The sequence below is a fragment of the Castanea sativa genome, chromosome 2 (assembly GCF_040712315.1).
Source record: "Castanea sativa cultivar Marrone di Chiusa Pesio chromosome 2, ASM4071231v1".
Lineage (NCBI taxonomy): Eukaryota > Viridiplantae > Streptophyta > Magnoliopsida > Fagales > Fagaceae > Castanea > Castanea sativa.
In genome coordinates, this window is record NC_134014.1 from 39,440,748 (window position 1) to 39,465,247 (window position 24,500).

The window sequence follows — 24,500 nt, forward strand, 5'->3', positions numbered from 1 at the left end:
ACCTTAGGTGTTGTTCCTTAAGTTCTTCTCTTATGATTTTGCCATGTTACTACTTAATTAAAAAAATACAATTCCATCACATGAGAAAAAATCCACATGACAGAATCTTAAAAGGGAAATCTAAGGAATCGCACTTAAGTACTGTACTTAAGTCTTGTCCTTTACAATTTACAAAAAGTGTATTGTATAAAGAACCCTAACTAGTAGGGTATTTATAGAGACTACATGCATATATTAGTGTTAGGCGTAGATGAACTTATTAGTTATTATATAATTGAACCTCTTCAAGCCCAGTACACGAAATAATATTAATATTAAGAGATGTGCTATGTTTACAATATTTTCACAACAAATTATAAGTGTTTAGTGCATCAGTAACGATTATTGCACCTATTTCTTCATGCGAGAAAAGCTTGATATTTGTTCTGCCTCACACATGTTCCAAAATGAGGCATTTGAACATGGTTAGTGCACTACGAGATCTGCTAACCAGTTCTTGATGATGGAAGTAGCATTTTTGGCTTGATTTATTTCTACGCTTATATCCAAGTTGATCCAGAAGCGACAGACTCGCCGCGTTGAAGATCACCGTACATGTTGCCCGGGTTTACCCTCTCAAAAGCAATCCTCTAAAAAGTCAATAAAGGCTAGCAAATTGCAACAAGAAAAACTATCGGACGAAATTTCCTATAGTAATTTTGGGTTTTGTGTCAATTTCATGTTGAACATGGAGGTGATTTACTTTCCACGTAGAACATTTTGGCCAATGTGCAATATACAACGGCAATACTCCTAAAAGTCAATGAAAGCAATGAAAAGGGACGCTCGGCTTACTTTCAATGAAATCTCCCTCTACTTTGGTGGAAGGTAGGGGAAAGGGGATTAAAAGGTGAGGCAGGTTCATTCAATCCTTGCAAAAAGTAGAGAGAGATAGAGATCGTTTGCTTAGAATGGTTAGAAAAAAAGAGAGGAAGAGAGTTTTCCTAGAAAATGGGAGCATGTTATTGGAGAAGCTGATTGCCTACTGTAATGGGAGGCCTATTCCTATACGGCCTATTCCTATACGTAGCTTCTCCATTGAAGAACTTGAGAGGGTGACGAACAACTTTGATCCTTGTTGTGTATTTTATGAAGAATGGTTGTACAAATGGTACAAGGGTTCTTTTGAAGGCCAAATTATCTCCGTTAAAAAGTATAACGAAAATTTGGAAGGGCTGGAATTTGTCTTCATTGATACAGCCATTTCAGCAAAAATGAGCTCCCACAAGAATGTACTTAAGCTCATAGGGTGTTGCCTCGAGACTCAAATTCCCACTTTAGTATTTGAATCTGCTGTTAATGGAACTCTTGCAGATCGAATTTATGACACGAGTTATGGCAAAGCTCGACCACAATGTCAACCCATGGTGTGGCAGAGCAGGTTAAATATTGCAAGGGATATTGCTCACGCAATTGCGTATGTTCACACTGCGTTCTCCAGGCCTATCATTCATAGCGATATTAAGACGGGAAATATCTTCTTAGACCAACATGATGTTGCCAAATTGTCTGGTTTTCCACTTTCCGTATCAGTCCCGGAGGGTGAAACACATGTAGAAGCTGAGGTCTATGGGACTGTGGGGTTTTTATGTCCTATCTATTTATCTACAGGCCGTGTAACAGAGAAAGCTGATGTATATAGTTTTGGTATGCTTCTATTAGAGCTTTTAACTGGACAACAGCAAAATGATCTAGCTCAAACAGCTGCTGATAAAGATGAAAACTTTATAGATTACATGAGAAACTGTACTACAAATGAGTTTGTGGATCCTACAATTCTGGCAGCCCAAGGTGGAGCATGTGTGGAGCGACAATTGCAAGCTGTGTTGCAGCTGGCCCTCACATGCATAGTATTTGATCAAGAGAAAAGGCCAACTATGGTAGAAGTTGCAAAAGAACTCAGGCAAATTAAGGGTTTGTCCTACGATTTTTTATTTAAAAAAATTTATAATTTGTAATTCCAAAGTGATTACTTCACACGGAAAGATTGAAGTAAAATTCAAGTTGAACTATATGACTGTGAATCTGTGATCCAACTAGCTGCATTTTACTAGAAGTTTAAAACAAATATGAAGTCTTGTTTGGGACTATAGGCTAGGATGTTTAGCTCCGCATAAGTAATTCTTAGGTTTAATTGCAATTTTGATCCCTAGCATTTGTCCTATATGTCAAAATTGTCCTCAATATCGCTAATAGTGATATTTTGATATCCTTAACATTTTAGTTTTCTTTCAGTTAGCTGAAAGACTCTTTTTTGTTTTTAGTAATGAATAGTTGCAATGGCAGCCCTAATAAGTATTTTGAGTTGAGAGTTGTCTCAGATCATACCTGCATTTTAAGCTCTTCTTGAACTAATTGTGCATGCCATTAGAGAAGAAGCACCCTGACTTCTCTAGGCTCACGTTTTTTCGAGATCAAGCACAATAAGTGTTTATACAAGAGATCAGTTGGGTCAAACTCCGCTTTTTTTGCTTCCCAAAAGAGTAATTCATCATTAGCATAAACTATATAGTATGTGAGTAAATGCAAAACATGCCCGGGAAATGCTAACCTCCTTGAGACTTCCTTCTTGTAAAGCCCTATTAATCAACCTAGAGAGGACCTCTTTACATAAGTTGAACATGTACAGCAAGATGGGGTCTCCTTGGGGTCAAACTTTAGAAACAACTACCATTGAGCAATAATGTGTACTTGACAGTTGAAATGCACAGTGAATCCAGTTTTTGAATATCTCATTGAAGTCAAATGCTTCAAAATTGCCATATTAAGATCCCAGTCCATTTTATCATATGCTTTCTAAATATCTAGCTTTAATCCAATCATACCTTTCTTTCTTTTTATGGAATTGCAACAACGGACAACTTCCTAAGCAATTTCTATATTTTATATTATCCACTTTTCTGGCACAAAGATTGATTTAGCAGGGTCTATCATTTTGCTAAGCAGAGGTCTGAGTCTAGTAGCCAAGAGTTTTGAGATTATCTTGTAGCTCACATTACACAAGTTGATTGGGCAAAACTGCCAAAATTGTGAGCTCCTTATGTTTTGGTTTTAGCACTATAAGAGTGTAATTTAATTTTTTTGGAATTCTACCCCCTCAAAGAACCCCGGCATTGCTTTCACTATTTGATCTCCCAGAATCTCCTAGTAGTACTTATAAAAGAAGGTGTATGTGGAGGGGGGGGGGGGTTTGTTGGGAAGTACATTCCATCAACTTTAGGGGCTTTTAGGGATTGCACCTCAAAAAGAGCTATTCTAATCTCTTCCAGAGTTGGCAGCTTGCTTAGCTCTTCATTTTCTTCCTCAGTGATGCAAGGTGAAATTAGCTAGGTTGTTCAAGTCTTCATAAATAACTAGATTGACCAATTGATACAACTCTTTAAAACTCTTCTTAGAGTACATTTCTTTTCTTTCCCTTATCCAACTTCCTTTCTCTAGATTGATTTCGGAGAAATATTTTCTTCTTTTTATTATTAAGGTGGAGGAGTGGAAAACCTAGTATTTATGTCTCCTCCTTGTAGCCATAAGTCCGTTGACTTCTTCTTTCATACTGCTTCCTCTCTAGACAACCACTCTTCCAGCTCTAGGAAGAGACTAGCTTCTAATTCTAGATTCTACTTTGTTTGTTCTTTGTGGCTCTGCCTTGGACTTCCTCAATTTGCTTCTCAATTTCCTCAGTCCTACTCCTGCACCTTCCAAAAGGACTCTTGTTCCACTTTCAAAGCTCTGCTCTTGTATTCTGAATTTTCCTGACCAAGTTAATACATTCAGACCCCAGACCCCTTATTCCTCCAAGTTTCATCCACCACATAGTAGCTGGATTTATCCCTTGTCCCGCAAGCTTCAAAACGAAAGGGTCTTGGCTCTTCTGATTTCTATAGCAATTCAACAAATTGGCCCTTGATGTAAAACTTCACCTATGACAAAGGGAGGAGGAAAACAAATTCCAGAGAAAGAGGCTAAATCCAACAGAAAGGACTAAAAGCCATATAACGTAGGCAAAATATTACCAACAAAATGAGAAAACGCCAATGGTACATCGCATCCAACTACAGAAATGCAGCACAAAAATATCTTTCAACTGTTTAGTACTTTTGCAGTTTTCATAAGAATTGTGATTCTTTTGGTAGCAGAGATAATGATTTTGGGCTTTAACAATGGCAGATAATTTGAACCTCGAAGTGTCTTTCCCTCCATCCGTTAGCATTTTACTGGCAGAGGTATTATATTGATTGAAGCTTGTGAGGAACCTTTAAGAGTTATTCTTAGGGATTCAAGGAATCCTCAAGTATTTTAGAGATTTTTTAAATTTTTTTTTTTTTTTTTGATAATAGACATGCCTACTTTTTTGTGATTATCTCACTTAAAGCTGTAAATGAACTAAGTTGTTTATGAATAGTTTGGACTTGCTTCATGACAAAAGGTTGTTTACATATGTTTATTTAGTAATTGAGTCAAGTTCAAGTCTAAATTTAGGCTTGATAAACTGAACTCAAATATTATATTGTGTTTGTGAATAAGTTCGAAAGCACTCAATTTTAGTATATATATAATATTATATTTTTATACATATAAAAATATATTTATATAGATTTGAGATTCAATTGTGCAAGTTTATAAATAAGCTCACAAGATATCAAGTTATTATTTGTAATTTATTGATAAAATGTAAATAGTTTGGTGTAGATGACCGTGTAGTGCAGTAATAAAAAGTTTATTAATTATAAAAATTCAATCTTAGTTAATCTAATTTTTGTAAGTTTAGAAATAAAAAGGTTCATTCTAATAAACTCAAATAATATAATTTCAACTATAAAATTTGGAGGTTTATTCAAGGATAGATTCTTTACAAAGGAACTTGGATGGAGGAAGTGGGATGAACCTCTCAATTTTTCTAGGTTCTTTTGTAACATCAACCATATTTGGCCTGATCTCCGGATACTTTTCTTTGCATATGTGGGCAAGCTGTAATACAGCCTGTAGTTGTTGCCACACAACAGATCCTCCTTCCCTTATAAGGATTGCATGATCCACAAGCTCATTTATGGTAAAAAAAATTTGAGTCATCTGCAAAATCCTCAACATCAAAATAGTCTCTGCGTAATAGATAATGCAACTTCTGCCCAGTTAAAAGCTTTAATAGAAACGATTCATTATTCAATTTTACATCTTTTGTACACACCTTTCATTCAGCGAAATACAGATATACAGAAAGACGGTGAGAATAGACACATATTGGATAATTGATGTTTATAAAGGAACTTGGATGGAACAACTGACAGAATAATCATAGGACCAACCTCTCAATCTTTCTGAGTTCTTTTGTAACGTCGACCATATTTGGCCTTATCTCCGGATCCTTTTCTCTGCATAGGAGGGCAAGCTTCACAGCTTGTGCTTGTTGGTCCACGACAGCTCCTCTTTCCCCTGCCTGGATTTCTAAATTCACAATCTCATTTATAGTTACGTTTTCTATGTAATCTTCTAATTCCATACCTTCATCATCGGCTGTTTCTACTAGATGACATATCCTCTGTCCAGTTGTAAGCTCTAATAGAAATGATCCGAAGCTGAAGACGTCAATTTTCTCCGTTATACGGAGCGTGGTTGCATAATAGGGGCATACAAACCCAAGAGTCCCAATCACATGCTTATCTACTATGTGAGTTTCACCTTCGGGGATTGATATCGACTGTGAAAAATCAGTTAGTTTGGCAACATCATGTTCGTCTATAAAGATATTTCCCTGTTTAATATCCCTGTGAATGATGGGTCTTGAGAACGCAGTGTGGAGATAAGCAATTGCATGAGCAATTTCCTTAGCAATCTTTAACTTGCTCTGCCATGCCATGGGCTCACGTTGTTGTTGTTCTCCATGAAGACTAGAATTGGATACCTCCCATCGATAAGCAAGCGATCCATTTGCTGCAGATTCATACACTAAAGTGGGAATTTGAGTTTCGAGACAGCACCCTATGAGCCTTAGAACATTATTGTGAGGGCTCATCTTTGTAGAAATAGCTATATCGGTGAAGACAGCTTCGTGAAAATTTTTTAAGTACTTCTTAATGGAAACCATTCGGCCTTCAAAAGAACCATTGTACCATTCATACAACAAATCTCTATGAAAGATTCGGCGAGGATCATAGTTATTTGTTGCCCTCTCAATTTCTTCACAAGAGAAGCTACGGATAGGAGTAGGTCTGCCATTACAAGAGACAATCAGCTTCTCCAGTACCCTGCTTCCATTTTCAAGAAACGCTCTCTCTCTTTCTATGTTTCTTCTTTTTTTTTTTCTGGCCATGAGTGTGAAACTCATTCTCTCTCTTTTTTGTTGAAATTTTCGGTGTCTTTGGCAGAGTTGATTTTTAACAAAACAAAAAACTCTCTCCTTGAATGTGGCCCCAAATTTAATTCCCACCTAAGTTTCCCCGAAGCTACAATGAAATTTCGTCTAGTTGACTTTTCTGTTGCAATTTGCTAGACTTGACTTTCTAGAGGATTGCTTTTGACTTTTGAGGATCAATAGCCAATTCTTGGGCGACAATGGCATGTTGATATTTGTTTGGGGTCTTTTCCGATTCACCACTTATTTGAACTTAATTCGGCTTTTCTCGTTGACCCGAATTTAGTTCAGGGAACAAAATCCATAACTCACTTCCACATGAATGATGAGAAAGGCTAGGGCCTAGGGGTGTGTCTTGACAATGTGCTAGACACAACAAACCTGAAAAATAGAGGAAAAACTTGCAGCCAACTCTCTAAATTTGGGTGTCAATTTCAAAGGAAAAAGGGAAAATGAGAGTATATGATGAAGGAGAAAAGGGTGATCTCCTTTTAGTGCACCCAAAAACTCAAGGAGATACTTGGAGGCTTGGTTTTGAATGTATGCGATGTCTGATTAAATATTCAATTTTTTTTTTGTCTCTCTTCCCATCAATCTCCAATCCGTCCCCCCCTTACATTTAGGTCCTCCTCCCTTTTATGGAGTTTTTGGCGTTACTAAAAAAATCTACTAAATGAGAGGGGAGTTTCCTGTATCTGCTAGATATTTAGCTTGCTTGCTCTGAGCAATGAGCCTGAAATTAAGCGTGGGATGTCTATGAATTATGTTGAGTACCAGGTAAGTTAACATGGGCTCAATGGTTTCCCTTATGTTCCAAGCCCATCAGAAAGAACTTGGATGAGCTCAAGATTAGTGCAAAATGACTCATTTGCCTTTCAATCTACTAGTCTAAGCCTTCTAATTATTCCTTTTGTTGGGTTCTTCCCTTAACATGTGTGCTTGGTTCACACAACAAATAGGAAGAAAAAAATAAGTTGGGGGCCGAAATTCTTTACCAAATTGGTGTTGGCCCATTGTTATACCAAAAATGCCCTCAACAATCTTCAACGCAGAGGGTCTGTCGCTTCTAGAATTAAGTTGAACATGCTACATACATAAAGAACTGGTTTGCAGATCTCATGGTGCACTAAACTCTGTTCATGCCTCTACATTTTTACTTTTTAATGAAAACATGCCTCCACATATTAGAACATGAGTGAGGTAGAACAAAGATTGGCATAATAACAAATTCGGTAAGTAAAAACACCAGTAAAAGATAAAAATATTGTTTTCATCATTTTTACATGATTTTGGTCCCTAAACTATTAAAAATGTTACACGTCCTTCAATCTACTTATCCTACATGTCTAACATAATGCCTAGGATCTAGGTGCCATTACATTTTTTTTTTGGTTGAGAAGGAACCTAGGTGTCATTACTTAGTTTGACATGAAGCACTAAATAAATATAAAAAAAATCACTTAATATAATATGGACCAAAATATTAAAAAAAAAATCTCAGAATATATCGATTCCCTTTTATTTCCTTTCTCACAATTTCCTAACAACCAAAACTCACATGGCCAACTATCAAACAATCAGAAGAATAACTAAATAAAACATCAAGGAATCCTCTGCTTCTTGAAACATATTACAATCATTTTCTTTCTAAGTTGAGAGATGGTAGTAGAAAATTGGGCATCAGAGAACCAATCCATCCAAAAAAAGAGTATATACACCTCTAGATTAAAAAGCTATTAACAGAGGCCAAAAGTCTTGTAGCTTAACTCACATCTCTTAGTAATTCAAACGGAGACATCTAAGGTTTAAATTTTCTCTCTCCCATTGTAACTATCAAACCCATCCCCCACCCCCCAAAAAAAGAAAAGAAAAAACGAAGAGGAAAACTATCAATTAGACGTGGCAATCTAAGGTCTCGTTTGGGAGGAAGGAATGGAAATGAATGAAAAGAATAAATTTAGAATATTCTTTTCTTCCCTTGTTTGGGAGTTTTAATGGAGGGAATGAAAAATCAATTTCCTTATTTGGGAGTTTAAGAGGAAGGGAATGGAATGGGTAGGAGGGAATACTCATTTCTCTCTATTCCCTTAAAACTTTAAATTTTCATTTCCCCCAAAATTGGGAGGAATGAGATGGAATGAAATTAGATTTAATGAATTTTTTACTAAAACTCCCAAAATACCCATATATATTCAACCCTTTATTTTAAAATAGAGGTCTAATAGTAATATTGTCATAAAATGATTCAAATCCATTCCCTCCATGTTACTCCCAAATAAGATTACTTACATTCCATTCATTTTCATTATTTTATTTTAACACTTTGTTTGGGAGTTTATAAGGGAATGGAATGGAATGGAATGTATTTAAGTAAGGGAAATGAATGGAAAAGAATGGAATGGAATGAAATTAAGTAACCTTGATTGGATGTTTTAAAATAAAGGAATGGAAATGAATGAAAATGAATGGAATGTAAGGGAATGAAATAGAATCATTTTATGACAATATTACTATTAGATCCCTATTTTAAAATAAAATGTTGAATATATAGGGGTATTTTGAGAGTTTTAGTAAAGAAATAATTAAATCTAATTTCATTCTCTCCCATTTCTTCCAATTTCGGGGGGAATGAAAATTTGAGATTTTAAGGGAATAGAGAGAAATGCGTGTTTCCTCCGACCCATTCCATTCTCTCCCACTTAAACTCCCAAACAAGGGAATGAGCTTTCCATTCCTCTCATTAAAACTCCCAAATAAGGAATGGAAAAGAATCGAATGGAATGAAATTAAGTAACCTTGATTGGATGTTTTAAAATAAAGGAATGAAAATAAATGGAATGTAAGTAATCTTGTTTGGGAGCAAATGGAGGGAATGGAATGGAACCATTTTATGACAATATTACTATTAGATCTCTATTTTAAAATAAAGAGTTGAATATATATGGGTATTTTGAGAGTTTTAGTAAAAAAATAATTAAATATAATTTCATACTCTCCCATTCCTCCCAATTTCGGGGGGAATGAAAATTTGAGGTTTTTTAAGGGAATAGAGAGGAATGAGTGTTCCCTTATACCCATTCTATTCTATTCCCTCCCACTTTCCAAACAAAGAAATGAGCTTTCCATTCCCTTCATTAAAACTCCCAAACAAGGGAAAGGAAGAATATTCTAAAATTATTCTTTTCATTCATTTCCATTCCATTCCATTCTCTTCTCCCAAACGAGACCTAAAACATCCAATCAAGGTTACTTAATTCCATTCTTTTCCTTTCATTTCATGTCCCTTACTTAAATATATTCCATTCCATTCCTTTCCGTTCCCTTATGATCATTCCATTTCCTTATAAACTCCCAAAATGAAGCCTAAGTATTTTATTTAGCTATCTTATTTATTTGAGAACTTTAGCAGGCTTAATTCCCATAGATGTAAAACAATAGAGATACTTGATTGTTTCCTTAATTATGCAAATTTGAAGGTTTATTCAAGGATAGATTCTTTGCAAAGGAACTTGGATGGAGGAAAGTGGCAGAATAATCATAGGATAAACCTCTCAATTTTTCTGAGTTCTTTTGTAACATCAACCATGGTTGGCCTCATCTCCCGGATCCTTTTCTCTGCATATGAGGGCAAGTTGTAATATAACTTGAAATTGTTGCAATACAGATCCTCCTTCCCCTACAAGGATTGCAAGACCCACAAGCTCATTTATGATAATTTTTTTAATGTCATCTTCAAAATCCTCAACATCAAAATAGTCTGTGCGTAATAGGTAATACAACTTTTGTCCAGTTAAAAGCCCTAGTAGAAATGATCCGAAGCTGTAAATGTCAACTTTCTCTATTATGTAGCTTGTAGTCGCATAGTTGGGGCATAAGAACAAAGCAGTTCCACAAACATCATCCTCTACGTGAGTTTCACTTTCGGGGATCGATATGGACAATGAAAATTCAGTTAGTTTGGCAACATTACATTTCCTGGTTTTATGTCCCTGTGGACAATAGTTCTTGAGAACACAGTGTGGAGATATGAAATTGCATGAGCAATGAGCAATTTCCCTTGCAATCTTAACCTACTCTGCCATGACAGTTACTCACGTTGATGTTTTGCACCATCATGATCACTTGTGAGTGGTGACATTATATATTGTGAGTGCTCATCTTTGTTGAAATGGCTATATCAGTGAAATAATATCTCGACGGTGTCGTAAGTACTTCTTTAAGGAAATCATTCGGCCTTCAAAAGAACCATTGTACCATTCATATAACCTATCTCTATGAAAAATACCGCAAGGATCGTAGTTATTCGTCACTCGCTCAAGCTCTTCACAAGAGTAGCTAGTAGCTACGGATATGAATTGGCTTGCGATTACAAGAGGCAATTAGCTTCTCAAGTAGTTTGCTTCCATTATCAAGAAACTCCCTCTCTCTTTCTTTGTCTCGTTTCTTTCCTGCCATTCTTAACAAAATTTATCTCTCTCTCTCTCTCTCTCAGTTTGGCTTGAATATGGCTCAACCTTTAATCCCTTTCACCTCTGCCGTCCACGAAGCTACAAAGGAAAGTTTGTCCAAATTATGTGAAGCGTTCCTCTTGCAATTTGTTGGCTTCTATTGACTTTCTAAAGGATTTTGCTTCGTTGGGTCACACTCACATGTTGATATTCTACGCAGAAAGTTTGTCGGTTCTAGATTAACTTGACATAAGCACAGAATTAATTTAATCCCAAAAATGATATAAATCAAGAACAAATCAGCAGATCTCTTACACATGTGATGTAGAACTATTGGCTCAGACTTTTATTGACTGGAGAGATCATCAAAGATCAAACAGTAGGAAATTTGAAATGTGAAAAACACAATTAAAAATCATCCAGACCAGCAACAAAATTGTATAAAATTTGGTGAATTGAAGGGAATTGCAATAGTATTCAAACCGCACCCTCCACAATTGGCTTACATCGCTTTTGGGACAAATTCTATCCTCTATGTATCCGTTTTAACAAATTTAGGGGGTGTTTGGGAAAGGAATTTGAGTTATATTGTTTGGGTGTTTTTGATATATGTGTGGGTGGAAAAGTGTGTGAAAATGTGTGTAATATTGTTTAAAATGTGTGAAAATATGTTAGAACTAGCTTGCTAAACACCCCCGTAGTATCTTTGCTTTTGTTATAATTTTGCCCATTTAGAACAGTGGCTGAATCAGTTCATTCAAGGCCCAAAATAAATAATTTGTAGAGAGGGAACAACACAACAAAGAATTGGCCCATTCTGAGAGTCAAACAAGAAAGAAGGCAAAGTACTTAGATTAAGTGAGTCAATCGCTCCCTTCAAGCCTTCCTGAGGAGGTTTAAGCTACGATAACACAGTATTATTCACTACTCTCTTCTCACAATGTTCTTCCTGTTTTCTCTCTTCTTTTTCGTCTTGATATTTTTCCCAGTTTCTGCGTGTCCTACTACTGCAGTCCCTCTTTCTTGTATATATATACTCCTCCCTTCCTCGCATCTCAACCATCCATTTCTCACCTAACCAGTCTCCTCTCATGACACTTGTCACATTTTTTGTTTGAAGAAGGTAGTGAAAGGAGTCGGCTTAGCTATGGTTTGTACTATTTATGTCATTTCCTCATCAATGCAGCTAATAAAGCTGTTGCCTACCATTTAATGTGGCCAAGAGGCCAGGCGCGGGGCATTTAATGTGGAGGCTCCAGGCTATCCCAAATTGGAAAATCTTCTTTCAACTTTTAGTTTCTACTTGGTACGCCTCAAAGTATTTCTGACGTACCTTTATCTGCCCGAGCAACCCTCTTCCTTGGGCCCATGGCCCATGGGCCATGGACTTAGCACTTCATATTGTGACTTTTAAACTTCATCCTTGGTCCTTGCCCTCCCCCCCCCCCCCCCCTCAGTACATACTCAGTCCTTGAGCCCCCACAATTTTCAATCTAAATGTCATACTAAGGTATCGCCAGTTTTTCAAGACATTTCTTAGAATTATAAAATTAATTTATATAATTTTATGTTTTATCCTTCTTAGCTGTTTTGCAAGACATTTTGTGCTTAATACACATTAGAGTTTTCTAAGGTCTTCTTTATTATAGATTAGAGTTAGCACCCTAGTCTATAGATTACTAAAATTTTAGGGAATCTCTCTCTCTCTCTCTCTCTCTCTGGATTTTAGAGTTCTTTTTATGGATTTAAGGAATACCTTAATTATTTAAGGTTTTTTTTTTTTTTCTTTCTAGGAATAGATGATCCTATTTTTTGTGGTTATCCCACTTAGTACTGTAATTGAATCGAGTTGTTTATGAACAATTCGAACTTGAATTAGGAAAAACTTGTTTACATTTTTGTTAACAAGTCATGCCCTAGTTTAGGTTTGACTAATGAAAAAATTGAGCTCAAATATTATAATGTGTTCCTGAACAAACTTGTGAGCATGGAATTTGGTTTAAGCATATATAATATTATATACTTATGTGTATATACGTATAGAAATGTACTAATATAGATTTGAAATTGAATTGTGTAAGTTTGTTATAATTTCATAAAATATCAAAGTATCATTTGTAATTTATTGATAATATATTAGTCCAATATTAGGATTTTAATTAAATCAAGTTCTTTATATATGAACAACTGGAAATTGGTTTAGGACTGAGCTTTTATATATATATATATATATATATATATATATATTCATTTGTTTAGAAAATGAATAAAGTTCAAACCCAAGTATAAACTTTACTATTGAATGAGTCAAATTCAAATATAATATTGTGTTCATAAGCATGAGACTCAATTTAAGTGTGTGTGTGTGTGCACGTGCACGCGCGTGTGTGTATTATACACTTCTTGATGTTTTCAATGAAAACGTTCATGGTTTAAATCTCTATTTTTCCCTTCTCAACGACTATTGAATTATCAAAATATATATATTTATATAGACTAGAACTTAAATTGTAGTATTGTTTCCAAAAAAAAAAAAAAAATTGAATTGTATTAATCTTTAATAAAGTTCGTAAGATATTAAATTACTATTTGTAATTTAACGAGAATATAAATAATTTCATGGTAAAAATTACGTATAATATTTAACCATACAATTAAGTTGGTAAAACTAATTTTAATAAGTTCACTAGTTTAGTTGCAGACCTGCGCAATGCGCAGAAAAATTTGACGTCATATTCTTTTTTGCCAAGTAAAGAATGAGAATAGTAATTGAGAATTATAAGTAATAGTCCCAAAATCATCACACAATAATGTGATTACATTGTAATATATATATATATATATATATATATATATATATATATAAAATATTTTATGCAAGTAAAGAAGTCTATATCTTGATTTTTTGTATAAATATATTTTTTTTGGCAAGAAAACATGTTGCATTTTACTTTCAATTATTATATATGACAATATTTGTAATACGCTATAATATAGTGAGATATGCATCAAAACACAAAACAATTTAAAATGGAAAATGTATAATTTTTATTAGAATATAAAAATGAATCTTGAAGGTTTCATATGAAAGCTAACATTATTTTGCATTTTTTGAGAAGTTAATGAGCAATTTATTCAGACTTTTTTTTTTTTTTTTTTTTTCCATTTTATCACATAAGAACTATTAAACAAAGTTATAACAATTTATATTTTCATAATCACTAAACTCATATATGAGAATCAACTATTACAAAAAATTTCCCCCCCAAAACATACTTGATTTCTATTTTTCCTTTCCATACAACTAAAAAAATGTGAAAAACTAAGGAAGCTAAATGTTAGTTGACCTTAGTCAGTCAATAAATAACACACAAGGGGTAGGGGAAAGCAAACGTACTCACGATATTATTGTCTATATATGTCCATAATTGTTTTTGTATATATTAACACTCTTGATTTCTATAATTTTCATGTAGCAACTGTATCTTGTTTGATATCTCTCAAGTCTTCAACTTTAGGCTAACTCACAGCATACAAACCAATGATCATGAAAAAGAACCTAGCAAGATGAAGTCAAACACAATTTCTAAATTTTCTAAATTTTAACAAATAGAAGATCAAGATTATAGAAAAATTGAAATGAGAGAGAGAGAGAGAGAGGTACCTTTGATAGTAGATATCAAAAACAAACATGTAGTGATAATTGTAAGGACCCAGTGTTTGGACCTCCAACTTGTGAACAGTTAATGGTGGCCCAACAAGCCCTACACAATATATTTGTTAGAGAGTGGATCTTACAATAAAGAACGTTTCAGTAAATCAAATATGAGCCTTAATTGAAAGGGATTAAGCCAATAAGAAAAACACAATACGGTAATGGCACTCCTCGATCAAGTCTGAGGATAAGTTGTTCTTATATATACTCAAGCTTTTTCTAAGTACAGGGTATTCTCTCTTTCTTCTATTTGTTTTTCCAGTGATTTCATGCCCCATTTCTCACGGGGGCCTTTTTCTTATATAGTCCTATTCCTTTTCAATCTCAGCCTTCCACCTGTTGATTCTGTAGGTGATCTCTTGGATACTTGTCCCATTAAAACCCTCCTAGAAACTTTGTGTGTAGCTATAAGGCTAAATATCACTGTTCAGACGTCATTTTCATATAAATGCGGCCAGTTAGTTAGGTACAGAACATTTAATGTGGTAGTAGCAGCCTTCTTATCAGATATTTCTTAGTTCATTATTGACTCCTTTCTCTGAAACTTATCCTCAAAAATATGGTTGCCTCTTGCACGGTAATCTCTAAGCGGCCGAGCTTCAAACCCTCTACAATGCCTCTCGAGGAAGTTTGGCTTCTCGGGAGACACCACTCATTCATTGTTATTTGTCTTTGTCCTCGGCCCATTAACTCACATACTTATCTTACTGTTTGATCATCCTCGGGCATGACCCACGGCCCAATACTCCTACTCGGTTCCTTTATCCCCACAATAATAAAAAAATTTCCATCACAAATACTATGCTTATTGGTTTTAAGAGAGTTTAAAAGAGAACATGTATAAATATAAAAATTATGTAGGTGTGGGGAGTAAAAAGATCCTGATGGGGATGTGGGCCTTTGGGCCATGCTAAGGAAAGCCGACCTACTCTTGGGTTTGGAATTTGTTAGTACTACGGGTCGGCCCATACGCCGAGGATCCGAGGATCCAGCCGAGGGTGAACTTCCCCTCGGACGGACACCGGAGAACCCGGGACTTCATGGTAAAGGTTAGGGAATGACACGGTCAAGACCAAGGGTTAAAAGGGGTGAACCCTTGAATGTCCTGGAAGCACCGATGTTAGAGAAATACCAAAGATAAAGGCTGCCACCTCCACATTAAAGACCCTGCACCTACCACCCTGGCCGCATTAATGGAGAAGTGACACCTGAACAGTGGAAGGGAAACTTCTGGTTACTATTCAAAGGCACTGAGAAAAGAAATATCTAGGCTAAGGGGAAGTTGGGGCAACACATGTACAAAGTATCAAAAAGAAGGGTATTTAAGGAGCAACCTAGAACAGAAAAAGGGGACGGACTTTTTTGTAATCTAAAGGAAAAAAGAAAAAAGAGAAAGAGATAATATAAGAACAGCTCTCGGCTTGCGTCCGAGCAGGTTGATTTACAATATTCCTCGTTGTTTTCAAGTGTTAGCAATCTTTGACTTGTCATTTAATCCTTAGTCATTTCTAACCTGGGTTTCAAGCCCACACTCTACAAATTCATATTGTTTAAGGCTCATTGGGCCTGAGCCCGTAACTGTTCTTGGGGCCAGGTGCAATTGTGCGCTTACAGTAGGGGAAGGGGAAAAGGTATATACAATACATAAGTGTTGAGGAAGGGGAAGGTTGGGGAAGAGGAAGAAACTTTGTACATTTTGGTAATTGAAAGATGTATTTATAACTGGTAAATTGCTAGTTAATGTGATGATATATATATGTTCTTATAAAAAATAAAATTAATCATATCCAATGTGGTAACATAATAATAAGTCTGAATAAAGGACTTTTGTGCTACCATATAAGTTTATGAAAAATTTGAGACTTTCCTTCATGAATGAGAATTTTATGGTTTTTTTTTCCTTTAAATAGATAGAAGATATATATAGGTAGGGAATGACTTTTCCCCCCAATTGTACCAGAAGGAAAATTGTACATAGAAATTAATTGTTTTAAATCTTGTCTTTTAGGTTACTTCCACCCCCCTCCCCTAAAAAAAAAAGACTTTGTAGTTACTAAAAAAAATATATGCCTTTTAGGAATAATTTAAGAGGAAAATTATACCCACTTTAGGGAAAAAAATTGATTACGTATCTAAAAGAGCTAATAGTGAATATTTAAGTACATATTATTTAAGAATTATTATAATAGTGGAATTTGTAGTATGCATTTAAGAATTTTTTTTCAAGTACAAAAGAAATTCCTAGTTGATTTCCTGTTGTATTTATCTAAATATTATTTCTATCATATTTATGTATAATTAAGGAGTATGATGGATTGAAGTGCAACATATCATAGCCAAATTGAACTCAGAATAAGATACAAGAAATAAGTTTAAGCTTTTTTTTTCCTCAAGAGCATTAGATAAGTTTAATTAAGCTAACTAAGGTAATATGATTTAATTTGTGTTGGATTGTACAAAATCATTCTATTTGTTTATATATATTGGTTAGCATGATTAAATTAAGTTGCAAGATTTCTTAAGAATGAGATCACACCGAGGTATATGCTTCAATTAAGAGAATTTTTTAATTCCAAAGTAATGAACATTAGTATTACCATGGAAAACATAAATCAATATCGCATGCATGTTCACAGTTATAAAATGGATGCAATAGTTAAACATTGTAAGCATCCAAAAGTTATTTCCTTAAAACTTTTAAATTGTAAGTTTTTTTTTTTGAGAAGATAAATGGTAAGAATTAGAGATTAGATCTTTTAAAAAAAAAAACTTTAGTATGTCTGACTTACGATAATGTAATTTACATAACAATTTATCGAAAAATATATGAAAGTAACCATATAAAGCTAAGTTATAATCCCAAATACAAGAAAAAGAGGAACACCATACGGTCCATACCTATCAATCATAATATTTTGTTTCCTCTTCCAAGTTATCCTAAGAAATAAGAAGTTAGAAATTAGCATAGATTTAGATGAGATTAAAAGAACATTAGCAAGAATTTATGTGGTATTTAATTTAAAAATTACAAAGCCATTTAGAAAATAAACTAAACAAATGGGAGGCAAATGATTATGTACTAAATCAATAAAACACATTCCAATTATTTAGACAAACATTTGTAATGGTAAAACGCAATTATGTAAAGAAAAATTGTAAACATGAATACAAAAAATAGATTATCAATTGAAAATTCAAAAAAAAAAAGGAAAAAGAAAAAGAAACATCATATTTACAACCCTGGAAAAGAAAATCCTGTACAAACCTTTACATCGTAATTTTTCAAAAAAAAAAAAATGAAAATAACCATATAAAGCTTAGTTATAATCCCAAATACAAAGAAAAAGAGGATCATACGGTCCATACCTATCAATCATAATATTTTGTTTCCTCTTTCAAGTTATCCTAAGAAGTTAAAAATTAGCATAAATTTAGATGAGATTAAAAGAAAATTAGCAAAAATTTATATAGTATTTAATTTAAAAAATTACAAAGCCATTAAGAAAATAAAATAAACAAATGGGAGGAAAATGGTCATGTACTAAAACAAACAAAAAATGCATTCCAATTCTTTAGATACAAAAAAAATTAATGGGTAAAATGCGATTATGTAAAGAAAAATTGTGAACATGAATACAAAGAGAAAATCCCGGAATAGAAATGCGATTATGTGAACATGGGTAAAATGCGATTGTGTAAACAAAATAGACTATCAATTGAAAATTGAAAAAGAGAAAATAGAAACATGGTATTTACAACCCCGGAATAGAAAATCCAATACAAACTACAAACCATAAATATTGCAACCAAAAAGTAAAGAAATTGAAGGGAAGAAAAAGAAAAACTGACCTCAAATAGACTTTCCAATTCTGGTTGTAATTTGGTGACCTCAAATAGACTTTCAAAATCTATATATAAAAAATTAAATTGTGGGTTTTAAATCCAAAAGGGAGACAATTAAATGTTTTGATGGGGAGAAAAACCGTTTTTTTGATAAGGAGAGAGAGAGAGAGAAGGAATGATTGCTGAATTGAAAGCAATTTGGATTCAATGGGAAAGTCATTAATAGTATAAACATTAGCTATTTGTTTGATGGGAAGATGATGAGTTGTGAGAGAGAAATTGGGATTTTTTTTTTTGAGAGAGAAATTGGGATTGATTAAAGAGAATGTGTAAAGTGGAAACCCAAAAAAAAAAAGGAAAAAAAAAATTGTGACATAATGATGATGTGGCTCAACTGGAGCGTAGCGACAATAAATGCTATATTTTAACATTTAGATATATATATATATATATATATATATATATATATATATATATATATATATATATATATATATAAAAGAGAAATTCATTTGATCTAATTAACTCAAATAATATAATTTCAACTGTAAAGAATTTTTAAATGGTAATTTTTTTAAACAAAAGGTATTTGTAACCAGATAGACAAGGGCCAACTTAGCTTGGGTGGGGGCAGCGTGCGTATGGTAGAAGCTCACTTGGGTAAGACGTCACTGAGGAAAAACACACTATCTTGGGCCTATCTCAAAGAAAATGTGAATCTCTCTTTAATTTTGGTTCAAAAACAACCACTCAAATATTTGCAAACTAAAAAAATTTCTAACGAAAATAAGCTAATCAAGTATTCGTGAAAAAGTTCTAGCATGGTCAATAAGGAAATTATCAAAACTTGAATATGTTATTTAGTTTTATAATGAACGAAAACTCAATTCATATTTGAATTAAAATAAAATGAACAATTTTGAAGGTTTGATACTTGTCTGTATATATATATATTTTTTTTGGGCCTACCCAATGTATTAGAAGAAGGCTCATGAATCATGATTTGATGCGGAAGGATAGGTAAGCCCTTTTATTTCCATCAAAAAAAGGTAAATTCTTTTTATAAAGGTAAGGGGGTGTTTGGGTTGTGTTTTTATACAATAATTTTTAGTTTTTAAATAACATTATACGTATTTTTATAAATATTTTTAAATAACAATTTTTAATTTTTAAACCCATATACCCAACAGACCCTAATTGTCTTACTCGCACACACTTATATACAATCTTATATACACATGCCACTTTTGAACAAAAAGTGTGACTTGTGCAAAAGTGACGTGTGTGTAGTACGGTTGTATGAAATAGACAACACTCATTTACAATCCATAAAAATCCATAATTTGTGTCGATTTCGCGGCAGTTGACTTGGTATTAATTCTAACTGCTGTATGGGTCACTTACATACAGTTAAGAGGAAACTACTGGCGGAATGGCGCACAGTCCCAAGACCTTTGGTGTTGTTGCCCATCATGCTTAGTTTTTACGGATAATCTGTGTAATCAAAGGGCAGAGGACCCACGAAAATGCCCTGACGGAGGCTGTTATACGGCGACCTGATTCTGATTGCACAGCAATATGATTCCTCATGCCCCATCTACGTCATATGGGGAATGGGAATCGCAGGGTATGACTCGTTGCTGTTGTTTGTTGGATATGGCATACTACTTTTTTCCATGGCCAAGGGATGGGCCAAATTGAATGCTGTGCTTTGGCTTTAGCTGATATACAGCTCAAAAATACTTGAGAAAGAGGGAATCTGAATCTATTTCTCTCACTCTGCCCCGAAGCTTTTCAGTCTCTCTCAACCTTTGTATTAACATTCTCTTTAACCTTGGAGGTCCAGTCATGGATCCGTGTATTTTGTTAAAAAAATTTGTTGAGAAGTGTGCTAAAGTCTACGTATATTTTGTAAGAGTGAAAAAAGTGCGACTTAAAAAATTGTACATACACACTAAAAAACCAAAAAATCAAGCTTATAAGTTAGTTTCAAACACACATGGAGAATGTTTCTATTCACAGCATCATACGTGATTGTTGCACCTGGTCTACTAATTAAGGATTATTAAGTCGGGTGCGGCTTCTATTCAGTGTCCTGTGACATTGGACCTGCTATGACCATGACACGTGTCTAAAAATGGGCACGTGTCATGATTGCAGTGAATCCAATGCACTGAAGGCATTGGGCAGAAGTTATGCCCTATTAAATCTCAAAACAGGCTCCAAGTTTCGTTAGGGATGTTATCTTAAATTAAAACCAATCAATGATAAAGGGGGTGTCTTGCTGTGTATGATATGTTATTCATTTGCATGTTAGTTTGTTGATGACTTTTAAAAACATTCTGGTAAGCGTGCCCATGGCTAATACATGGCTTTGCTTGTTAAGCACTAAGGAGTTTTTTAGTGTTTTAGTAAAACTTACTAGAGAGACAACTTTAAAAAAAAAAAAAAAAACTTTCGTAACTACTTATATGTATGGAGCAGCACTACTTTAACTCGGACTCATGGTTAATACTATTTTTATTATGCATTTATCACAATAAATCATGTTAATAGTTGGAAGAAATATTTTATCATTAAACTTATTGAAAATTAAAATGCAAATGAATTTGCAGCCAGAAGACTACCTAATGTTTAAATTATCACGTTGGTTAGGCAATCATGAAGTTGTCCTCCTCTGGCTCTGCTCACATATAGGAGAAATTTTTTGCCCATAATTATGAGGCTGTCCTGGAAATGTCAAGTGACATTCAAGAATTCAGATGGCTTATGAGTCGAACCGCTGGATATGAAGGTAGAGTCGCCAGCTTTTTTTAATTGTTATGGTGCAATTTTTCTGAAGCAAATAAAATTAACGTTCTGATAAACTTTGGCACATATAAGGGCATGCCACCACTGACAAATATGCATCTTTCATAATTGCAGGTTCCTTTAACCATGGTGGCAAAACTTTCAACTTACCTTTCTTCTATACGTACTATGTCCTTACATGTTTGATTTAATGATCATGAAAAGAAGAATGTTAACAGGTTAAGGACTTCATGTGGTGGTTCCACCATTGTTGTCTATATCGAAAAGAAACATGTTTGAGCTGTATGCTTGTATCTATTGTAATTTATGGGCAAAGCCTAGACCACAGCTGTCGCTATTTGAAGTTACTGTTGAATGTTGATATGCAATTTTCAAGAGTGCGACTATACTCTAGATGCAACTGCAACAAGTGAGAAAAATATCCTGATGAACTCTCTCACATTAGGGCCCAAAAGATAATTACTGACAAGTAGAGGGCAACTTTTATCAAAAAAAAAAATGAAAAAGAAAAAGAAAAAAGAGGTAGAGTTCAACTATTTAGTTTACATTTTCATTATAAAATTCTCTATAATGTATGTATAATATTATTAGCTTTTTGTTTTTGGTTAAACTATTATTAGCTCTTTGTTGGTAAAAGCATTATTAGCTATTTGTTGTTTCCGGAGAAGAAAGAAGTTGTACCTTTCTGTCAAAGTAACTTCTCAACAACAGAGTGAGAATTAATTGGCCTTATTTGATATCCAGAATGTTATTTCCTAATTATTTCCTAATATTATTGGTTTACATTAATTGTACTATATATCAATGTAAAATTTACATTATAAATTAGATAAATTTGTATAACATTGTATACATTTGTTTAGTTTACAATGTTAATCATTCATTGATGACTCAAAAAAAAAAATCATTCATTAATGGTATAATGTAAATTAAGAAATTTTCCTTATGGCAAATGTTACTGAAAATTAAAGCATACCGCTAGTAATTTAAAATAAATCCTCCAAAACTGTTAGTGCCAATGTGATGCAATGAGTATAGACAAAATATCTTTAATTCGCTGTAAATAATTATCTTCTATGAAAAATGCTACATCTATAAACTACTTTATAGCATATTTGCAAATTATTGATATGACAATTCTTATTAGTTCATATTTAAGTCTATTACTGATATCACCTTTTTACTTTCCAATAATCATTTATCATATCTACAATTGTAAAAAAAAAAAATCATAAAATAGTTTGTGATCACGAGTAGAGGGCAACTATTAATTTGCATTTTCTTAGTAAAATGTTGTGTAAGTGTTTGTGTCTACTTGGTGTGTAACTTATGATTTAACCTCTCAGTTCTCACTAATGTTAGAAGTCGGAATATTAGCTCAATTAGTAATTTTTAATTATCCTTAATATTACAGCAAATTGTAGCGTAAAACACTTGTAATTCCCAACAGTAAGAAGCCTTTATACGTTGGTTAACTCTTTCATTGCAAATCCCAACTCCTTTGCCACCCTCTGACTTCTACTTTGTGTTGTGTTATCATTCAGGTTCAGATAGAGTGGTGCTTGCACTAATTATATGTTATGATTAAATTCAAGTGCAAAATTCGTACTTGCACTTAATAGGAACTGTTAAGTCATGTCTACAAGAAAGATATAGTAGAAGATAGTAGGAGTTTGTAGTAATAACTAGGAAAAGATGGAGCAGATTGGAGGGTATCGCCCTTGAAATATCCCATCAACTCTCTGGTTCCTCCACAGTTTTCTAACAATAACAATTCTCTTTTTCTCTTCCATCTCATCATTTCCTGTTACGTGAAAATGGAATCCTGTAAAATCTTTTCCAAGATTTTACTGGGCTCAAACTGGAAGCTCCTCTTCTTTTTACTTCTTAATTCAACTCTTTTTTTTTGGGGGGGGGGGGGGGGGGTTTGTTTCAATTCTTAGTTCAAATGATGATGACATTGATTACTTATGAAGTCCTGTCGCCTGGTTTCTTTATTGTTTATATAAACAAGAACAACTATTAGTTTCTTTCTCGTCAGAAAAAGAACACCAAGAAATGGTACGTGACAAAGATTTGCTGTAGGGTCCAGCGTATTAAAATGGTGAACTTTTCGAAAACAATTTTATTTTTAATCTGTTTTCGTTTTCGGATCTTTACGTTATGTAAATGTAAATGAACACAACATGGGGAGACGGGACGGTGGCGTGTGGTAACTGGTAACTGGTGAACCCAAAAAGAGCTCGTTTCCCTACTTTAACCACACGGTCGATGCAGACCCTTCATCCTTAATGCTAACAATAAAAATAGAGTAAAACCTATTACACGTGTATTTCTGAACTGAAAATGTAAGTTGAAGATAAAGATTTCTAACTTGAAATAATATGTATAGACTTCGCAAAATTTAACCATTGGGTAAGAGATGTTTTGAAAGATATTAGAGAATCAAAAGGTTTGGAGTTGTAGTAGAGAGATACAATGAATAACAATGGTTTGTTTTGGTGGCAGAGCTAGGATTTTTTGTTTGGAACATCAAATTTTGGTATTAATATATTAGTTTCGAGTCAAGATTACAGACGTAAACGCATATATACAAATATAAATATTAATATTTTAATACTAGAATAGATCATAATTTATAAATATATTGTATATAAAATTAACAACTTTCAAATATGTATATTTGCAAGATAATTTTTTAGGAGAATTTATAATCTTTTAAACTTCAATGAGTATACAAAAACTATCTAGTTTGAAATTACACATGTACAAAAAACGAATTAGTGAACAAAAAAAAACTTATATTGGTTTTTAAGAGCATCATTGGACTAAATCAAACATTGAGGGGGGAACTTCTATTTTTGTAGTTAAATATTTAAAGTTTTTAATACTTATAAATAATATAAAATAATTTTTTAAAATGTTGGCCATGCTGTAGCTCTGCCCCTGGTTTGTTTGCATTTTATACTCTATTAATTATAATTTGCAATCTGTTTATTGTTTGACTTTTTTTTATTATAAAATAACCAAAGTTTAAAATAGAAAAAAAAAAAAATCAAACACATTACTTGGGAAAAAAAAAGAGACAAAAGATTTGTTTTCGAAATAATAGCGTCAACTAGAGTAGCATTGGCTACTCCAACGAAAATATGCCTAATAAGTCCGTAAATCAATCATCATTGGACTAGCAATATTCCATTAACCAAAATGCATTTTAGATGAAGTACGTTTATCCAATAATAGATAACATGCTAGCTTAGTAAAAATATTAATGATGTTTGAAATCTCAGTTAGTCAC

The 24,500-nt window shown here is 33.6% G+C and overlaps 2 protein-coding genes and 1 pseudogene across 2 annotated transcripts; 1 reads left to right on the forward strand and 2 right to left on the reverse strand.

Annotated features, from left to right (window-relative positions):
* Nucleotides 1–947: 947 nt before the first annotated feature.
* LOC142625325 (serine/threonine-protein kinase ZRK1-like) lies at nt 948–1,997 on the forward strand. The gene has a single exon (XM_075799001.1). The coding sequence runs from the start codon at nt 951–953 to the stop codon at nt 1,995–1,997; it is 1,047 nt and encodes a 348-aa protein (XP_075655116.1). The 5' UTR covers nt 948–950.
* Nucleotides 1,998–5,159: 3,162 nt separating this feature from the next.
* Nucleotides 5,160–6,720, reverse strand: LOC142625937 (serine/threonine-protein kinase ZRK1-like). The gene has a single exon (XM_075799696.1). It carries the CDS (start codon nt 6,356–6,358, stop codon nt 5,327–5,329), a length of 1,032 nt encoding a protein of 343 aa, XP_075655811.1. The 5' UTR covers nt 6,359–6,720; the 3' UTR covers nt 5,160–5,326.
* A 3,200-nt stretch (nt 6,721–9,920) lies between these two features.
* Nucleotides 9,921–10,840, reverse strand: LOC142624171 (serine/threonine-protein kinase ZRK1-like; annotated as a pseudogene).
* Nucleotides 10,841–24,500: the final 13,660 nt, after the last annotated feature.

Excerpts from the sequence above, each read along its gene's own strand:
- LOC142625937 (XM_075799696.1), bottom strand. The coding sequence starts at position 6,358 with ATGAGTTTCACACTCATGGCCAGAAAAAAAAAAAGAAGAAACATAGAA.
- LOC142625325 (XM_075799001.1), top strand. The coding sequence starts at position 951 with ATGGTTAGAAAAAAAGAGAGGAAGAGAGTTTTCCTAGAAAATGGGAGC.